An 8249-nucleotide genomic window follows, 5' to 3' on the forward strand; every position below is an offset into this window, starting at 1 on the left:
CCCAATTACCAGACGAGAATCGTTCAAAAAATTTCCCCAGAATATCCCTATTTCACTCGCACTCCTCCCCCATTTCCCCTGGCTTCAAGTCCTCTCATTACCATGATCCTTGTCAATCTCCTCATTTAAATTCAGTGAAAAACTTACAAACCTGTGCAGAAAATCATACGTTGTACCAAGAGCATTCGCATTTCTCGAAAATGTATATATATATTGATTTTATGACACCATTCGTTTATATTACTGTCATTACTTCACAACTGTTGTTAACCGAAACCGAAACTACAAATGAATATGAATATCAGCCAGCTTGGTTAAACCTCTTTACTCAATATCATTTACTATAAATAGTTCTTTAACTATTATTTTTTTGAATATTCATGAATATGAAAGATATTTATAGAAATTCAATTATATACCGCGAAATGTATAAAAGGATAAAAGAAACTTTAAAAAGTTCATCACATTTTGTTTGTGAGCGTATTAAACTAGGTCAATAAATTTAAAGACAAATGACAAATGAATTTCAAAAGTAATAAATTATGAGGCAGGTTGACAAGCCGTTGTCGCTAGGGTACAGGTTTTATTATTGTACAGCTATATTCCGGTCTACGATTAAGAGGGCATAGCGCATACAAACATGTTGAACCTCAATCCAACCTATTTTTAATGTGCCTATCCAATGCAAAGAGCCTGTAATGCATTGGTTGTCGTTGATTATTTTGTCTTCCGTAATAGTTTGAAATTGTTGCGGACATAAATACTATTTACTGGTTTACTTTTTACAATTGTTTCACATTATGTCATCAATTTAAAAGCTGACTCTACGGTATGGGTTGTGCTCGTTATTTTAGGCAATTTAGTGAGCCGTGATTGCTACAATCTTTTATTTTGGTATACATAATCATCCGGGTGCGGGAGTTTCTCGCTGCATTGAAGGCCCATGTGTGGCCTCTGGCTGTTGTCTGCTAGATATGGTCGGGCTGTTGTCTCTTTGACACATTTCTCATTTCCAGTCTCAATTTTATAGGCAAAGAAAACATTATTTTAATTCAGGATAGTCGGTATAAAACATATAAACATAAGCTCAGTTTTGATGAGCTTTTTACCAGTTACATATTAGACAAATTAGACAAATTCAGTCAGCAGGGTTTAAGGATATTAGTTGTTCGGTCGGTTAGTCAAATGCGTTTTGTTCAAATAAACATTTTCACATTTTTGGAATAATGTTGTTTGTGCTGTATTAAGAACCCTCTAACAAGGTTTAGAATGATTATGTATACAGATTGCGTTTTTTATCCAACGCAATCGTAGGTTTAAACGTTGTTATCAATTTAGACTTGTTAATGTTTTTTCGTTTATGCTTGTATTATATTTGCCTTCGGGTTCATATGATCTGTTCATCCTATTTCGACCCTATCTTTCAAAATGCATGAATCTTTCCTAAATTGAGGCAAATTTTATGGCCTTCCAAATACCGTTTCGATTCCTAACATCACTGAAGAGACATTAATTGTCAAAATCCGGATATGGTGTACACATTTGCACCTCATTTGCACCTCATGTTTGTGGTTTACCATCTTTGCCGCAAGTTTATTTTTTCTGTTTGATATTAAATTAATATTAAAATCCATTTTTTTTACATCTTGTGATCAATTTATTTGGCAATCGTCTTTTTGAAAATGTTGTTTGTGCAGTATTTAGACCCCTCTACAACGAAATTGTTTTACATGCACACATATAACAATTGCGGTTTTTATCCAACGCAATCATAGGTTTGAACGTTGTTTTTAATTTAGACTTGTTTATATATAATGTTTTATATCAAATGTTTTAATGAACAGGAATGAGTGTTCAACTTCGTACTTTATTTGGCCCTTTAGTTGATCGTTTCTGGTAAGTCTTTTGTAGACAAAACATGCGTCTGTCGTACATATCAAAAGGCTGGTATCTTTGGTGAGTTGTGTTTTTGCCACATTTTTGGCTATTATGTTTCATGGTCTATGTGTCCGACCGTCCGTCCCGCTTCAGGTTAAAGTTTTTAGTCAAGGCAGTTGTTGATGAAGTTGAAGTCCAATCAACTTGAAACTTGGTACACATGTTCCTTATTATATGATCTTACTAATTTATTGCCAAATTAGAGATTTTACCCCAATTTCACGGTCCACTGAACATAGAAATGATAGTGCGGATGGGGCATCCGTGTACTTGGGACACATTCTTGTTTTCATATGTATTCTACTGTAGTTCTGTAAATGTGTTTCACTAGAAGTACGTCAGTGTATGTATGGTGCAGTGATGGCTTTTACAATTGTCGTGGTTTATAATAATTCTATAAATCAACTAAAACACAAGTACAAATGTCGCATTATTTATCTATTTTAAAAACTTTATTTCATATATTAAAGACATAAATAAACAGATCTATATTTAAAATTTGTACCCAATGTTTATCACAATAAAATGTTTAAATGTGATAAAAAACAAATATACATGTATAAAATGTTTAAAAAATGTATAAACCTCTTGGGAAGTATGATATGCTACATCATAAAAATTAATATAAATTTAAATTAAGTGTTATTAGATAAATAGATAGATGGATAAAAAAAAACAATTAAATTAAATTTCATAAATATAAACATTGTAAGTGATAAAAATAAATCGTACTTAAAATTTAAAATGTAAAACGTGCGTTGCTCAAAACACTTTTAGGTAATAAATATTGTATAATAAGAATAATATCATATAATTTCAGTGCATTCCAATCAGATATTAAAACGGACCGCGCGAATCTTGATGTTTTAAGTCAATCACATGATGTAACAAAATATAAATTTGAAAACACTTGTTTCTTTCTACTAACTATTTTATGATTTTTGATAGAAATGGTGGATCTAGTGCTGCAATTATGATAATGTAAACCCTGTAAAGTGAAAGTTCAATTTCTCATTTCAATCGCTTTATGTTTCTGTTTAAATGTTTTCACAGGCTTTGTACCTTCGTTATTCCAGACTTGTTCTACGACTTTTTCGAATAACTATTTATGTGCTTTCTTCAATGTGTCTAGGAAGTATGCTTTATATCAAACAAATTAAAATCTGTATCCGTTATATAGAATCTCAATTCTGAATGCTCCATTGTTCTCAAAGTTAGTTTGCATTGATAAGATTAGGAATACATTTGCTGGTTCTTTGTCACACGTCGGTTATTTTTTCTGCTCTGCTGTTATTACTTAAACTTGTTTCTTCCTCGTCGACTTTTTTGGAATCAGAATCTACTAATCTATTCATTGTATTTTCTGTCGTTCTATCTTCCTTCGTTTCTTTATTTTGACACACAGTATTCTTGACTAGTTTCTATCTCCATCAACTCATCTCTCACTTTAGTCAATGCTTTTCCAAGTAAATTTTGCCCTTTCCATGTTTTACAATCCCAAGCCAATGGGTTCTTTTCTTCGAGTCCAATACCCCAGATTTTGTCCTGAGGACTAGCTTCGACAAGCATTTTAGGAAAAGTCTTTAGAATAGTCGTCTTAAGTTCTTTATTTTGTGAGAACTGAAATAAAGAATGGTTTGGATTAAACTGTTCCCCTGACATTCTTAAATAATCAATTTTGCTGCTTTTTTATAAAAGGAATTTACAAGGAAAGTACAAAAATCGTTCGTCATCATGCATTCCTAATGAATTTTACTTAAATAAGCAAATTTTAAAAAGAAATGCAGTTTACTGATATTATTGAACCCTATCAGAAAAACACAAAAACAGAAAAATCTTAAAGAACGAATTCAACCAGTTCAGCATGGTTTTTCTTTTAAAAAAAATTGTTTGATGGTTATTTACTTTAGAAATATTACCTTTGCTTTATTTCCACGTTCAACAATTGCTGAACAGCTATCATCCCACAAGCTTTTGTCAAAATTTTCCACAAGTCGACCTAAATCCTTCTGTTTACGAGGATCAGAGGTATTGAGTATTTTTTCTGCAGTCTGTTCATCCCCAAATAATACTAGAAAAGTTATAAAGCTACATATAATAAACTAAAACCTTGAATAATACTAGAAAAGTTATAAAGCTACATATAATAAACTAAAACCTTGAATAATACTAGAAAAGTTATAAAGCTACATATAATAAACTAAAACCTTGAATAAGTGCTTCAAATACATGTTGTTGTTAAAAAAAATCCGAGGTAACAGTAAATGTTCGTAGTAACATAGATAATTTAACTGTTACTCATATTCTAAAATAAAAAATAAAACAGGAGATTAATTAATTAAACAGAGGGGAAATACCTCTACTTGGGAATTCTATTCATAAGTCTACACATGTATTTATCCTTCAACTGTGATCTACGATAAAAAGAACAATTCTAACCTGCTTTGCTGTACATCATAAACTGTTCTGCACAGTTAAATTTGATCCCATCGACAGTGAAATCACTTGGATACCACTGACTGTAGGGAGAGTGTGATCTCCAAAAGAATTCATAAGCCTCGAACGCTTTTTGTCTCAATGCTGCATTCTCTTTGGGTTTTTTATTTGAATCACGAGTAGCTCCTTTACTTGCTTTTTGATCTCTTTTATTTTTTTCATCTGTTTTCACTTGTCCATTTTGATTTTGTTGCATATTTCTTTTGTCTCTCTGTTGGTTTTGGATATTGTTGTAAAAGTTGCCTTTGGCATCTTCAGGCTTTACATACTTTTTGTTTTTAGATTTTGCACCGGTACTTGCTTTATCGTCCTTGACGTCCACTTGTTGTTTGGAAAGAGTCTCTGTATTACAAGCTGCCTCAATATTTTGTTTATGTTTATCGTCCGTGTCATTATTTGATTTAGCACTTATAAAACTTAGTTGTGTTGCATCTCCTTTAGCACTATTTAAGCTGAAGTCCTTTATATTTTTATTTTCTACATCAACTGGTTCGATATCGTTCATACCTTTATTCCCACTAGCCCCCTCTGTAACCTTATTTAGAGCAGACGTCTGATCTTTATCGGCAACTGACTTTGTGTTGTCCCCACTTTTGTTTGAATTATTGGATTTGTTCACATTATTCATCATATCCTCCTTTTCGTTAGTGCTTTCAGCACATGCACCCTCTTTAGTATTAGATGCTTGACTTTTCTCGCCAGTTACGTGACAGTCTGTGTTATATACTTGTGCACCTATCTCAGTATTAACATGATTTGATTGACTGCTGATATTAAAGTCATTGTTTTCTTTCTGTTTTGTAGAATTCATTGGGATCTTGTCGGCATTAACTTCAGGCTCCTTATTATCCTTCTTTCTTACATCTTAGTTTGTCGATTCTTTACGCACGGAAATAGTCAGCTTGACTTCAGCCTTTACTTAAAAAAAATCTGTAAAACTTAAATTATTTTATTAATATGTATAGTTATTTTAAAATATGAAGTATATACGTTAAATAATTGATATGTTTCAACGTGTCCCTAGGGACCGCTCTTTTAAAAGACAATTAATTGCGTAATATTTGTTTGGGCCGAGATTTAATGAATTTTAATATATTATGCAACTTATAACTGTTAATTCTGTATTTGATGACTGGAAGACATAATCACAGGTAAATGTGTAAATAAATAAACATGATAAATGCGATTAAGTTATTCAAGTTAAATCATTCGTACGATAAATTTCTAATCAAATACTGTTTTATTTACAAGTCACTAAATGATCATTTAAATAAACTTACAGAATAAGTAAAATACCAACTGATCTCTTCCACATAAAAAAATGTATTTCACAAGCGACAGAAACAAATTGAAAGTTGTTTGGCAACGCCCACTCAAAACACTAAATATAATTATAAAATCGGATCGGATCAAGCCCTCATGATCCGTGAAATTAATAAAACACATGCTTTGGCATTCAAAAAGCTTGAAGTGATTTTATGAATTTGTACATCCCTGGCTCAAAAATGTTTCCTGGTCCTGAACCTAAGGTCAAAATATTGACACAACTTGTCTCATGGTACTATCAATGTCATCGTAATCTGGTGCTCCAAGTTCTCCTAGTATATCTCGCGGTACTTTGGTTTACTTTATTGAGGCACAGGTTCGGGATTCATGGCTTCCTAGATCTCGAAATCGCCCTGCACTTTCTAATCATTCTATAATATGTGCTGTTCTTTCGTAGGTCTATTTTGTTGTTGGTGCCAGTAGTGTTTTCGTATCTGTCTGGATGCTCAAAATAAGAAGATGTGATGTGATTGCCAAAGAGAAACTGAACTCTACACTAGAGATTAAATGGCACCGCAATTAACAATTATTGTTCCAGTACGACCTGCAACAACGAGAAAAGCCCATACCACAGAGTCAGCTATAGATGGCCTGGAAATGACAAATGTGAAATAATTCAAACGAGTAACTAACGGCCTAATCATTGTACAAAATAATGAACAAAAAACCATTATGTTACACAGCAACAAACGACAATTTTTAATTTTTTTTTCATAGTTCTGATATTATTGTTTTTGTTTCGGGATTCAGGTACTAAGTTGCATTGGAGAATCCAGAGGGGACCCATCCGCCCTCCCCCTTTCGTGGGAAAAAATTTGGTTGATTATATAGAGAACCACTGACGCATGACTGGAGCCCCCCTTTTTAGGTCAGTCAGCCCCCCCCCCCCCCCCTTATGAAAAGTTCTGGATCCGCCACTGAGTTGGGCAACCTTACCAACAACAGGTGCCAGCTCCTTTTTGTCTATCGGTTTCACTTATGCTTCATCTACTGTGACATTTCAATTTTTGGTGAAATTCTGCCTGTGATTCTAACATCTGTCATAGTTATATCATTGTATTGGTCACTTTATGTTGAGGCCTCCTTTGTAGCATCTTATGACAACTGGTTCGCTATCTCGCTTCTGGCTATATTGGAATGACCTGGACTCAAGATTAGGATGTTGATATGTCGTGTCCCCATATAATCATTAATGTATGTATTGGTGTCGATGTAATTAGAAGATTTCCATTTGAGTGTCATGATGCCAACAGCTGTCAGCTGGCTATCAGAAAATATGTTCACTGAGTTTTGACAATGCAATGGTCAAATATCGTGAAGATAGCTACCAGGTCAGCAATAATGTTGAACCTCTACTGGTCACTGGTCTTCTTATGCTGGTTCCTTGTCTGTTTCCAGTATATATATATAAACTGCTCCTTCTCCATATGGTCCCGAGTAATCCAGACAACAGCAACCTGTAAATGCTAGCACAGTTGAGTTAGAGCAAGTATAATGCCACGAACCACTTATTTTCTTTGAATCGTATGTTCTGTTCTTTCATTCTTTGAGCTTTCATATCTGCTGTAGTAACGGGGGCTCTCATCATCATAAGATCTGCATCAGCTTTGTAAATATAAATAAGAAGCTGTGGTATGATTGCCAATGGGACTCCACAAGAGACCAAGTGACTCATAAATTAACAACTATTGGTCACCGTACGGCCTTCAACAATGAGCAAGTTCATACCGCATAGTCAGCTAAACACTGCAAGTAAACTCTAGCTACACAAGTTTAAAGTCCACTTTTGTTCCTTTAAACATGTCGATGGCTTGATTTATGTCCATGCCACATGGAGAATTTTGCTGTTCGTACGTTTCATTGTTGTTTATATATTCTTTAATCTGTTGTTTAATTGGCTCGACTATGTTTTTGTAAAGATTTTTTGCTAATTTTCGAACTGACATATTGTGTCAATAGGTTATATATTGGCCTCTACTACCATTGCTTCTATACCTGATGTTCCTGGTAGTCCTATGCAAACTGGTGGGCCTTTTCTTTGGATCAGTAGCTCCAAGTTTTTAAAATATTTTCAGTTGATGTGACCTGCGAAACTAGATTAGTGTTAGATGCATGATTTTGTGTATTAGTTGTTAGTGGCTTTTAACTTGCTGTCAGTAACTGCGAGTGTACTCTCACAACAGTACTAATGTCTCTTTGTTGTTGGGATATACAAGTACGCGGCCACGTCCACTCTTTGTTTTGCTAAATAGATTTCTATTTGCATTCATCCTTCATCAACTGATTTTTATAGTTCGTTCTTATGTTATGCTGTTACATCACTGTCCCAGGTTAGGGTGAGGGTTGGGATTCCGCTTACATGTTTAACCCTGTCACATTCTGTCTGAATGCGGTGCCTGTCCCAAGTCAGGAGCATGTAATTTAGTGGTTGTCGTTTGTTGATGTGTAACATATTTGTTTTTCGTTCATTTTTTGTACATAAATTAGGC

At 33.9% G+C, this 8249-nt stretch overlaps 1 protein-coding gene across 8 annotated transcripts in view; it reads right to left on the minus strand.

Moving 5' to 3' along the window:
• Positions 1 to 5826, minus strand: part of LOC139503746 (myb-like protein X) — an 8648-nt gene extending 2822 nt beyond the window's left edge. The window contains exons 1-4 of one of the 8 annotated variants that reach the window (XM_071293633.1): positions 5715 to 5826; positions 4378 to 5364; positions 3858 to 4009; positions 2372 to 3558 (exon numbers count right to left, since the gene is read on the minus strand). In XM_071293633.1, coding sequence (XP_071149734.1) covers positions 3328 to 3558; positions 3858 to 4009; positions 4378 to 5245 — 1251 coding nt within the window. In that variant the 5' untranslated portion in view covers positions 5246 to 5364; positions 5715 to 5826 and the 3' untranslated portion in view covers positions 2372 to 3327. Of the gene's footprint in view, positions 1 to 2371; positions 3559 to 3857; positions 4010 to 4377; positions 5373 to 5714 lie in introns of those variants that run through there. The other 7 variants (XM_071293647.1, XM_071293641.1, XM_071293654.1 and 4 more) reach the window with 7 other exon arrangements.
• Between the last annotated feature and the right edge of the window lie 2423 nt (positions 5827 to 8249).

Source organism: Mytilus edulis, chromosome 1, assembly GCF_963676685.1.
Source record: "Mytilus edulis chromosome 1, xbMytEdul2.2, whole genome shotgun sequence".
Taxonomy (NCBI): Eukaryota; Metazoa; Mollusca; class Bivalvia; order Mytilida; family Mytilidae; genus Mytilus; species Mytilus edulis.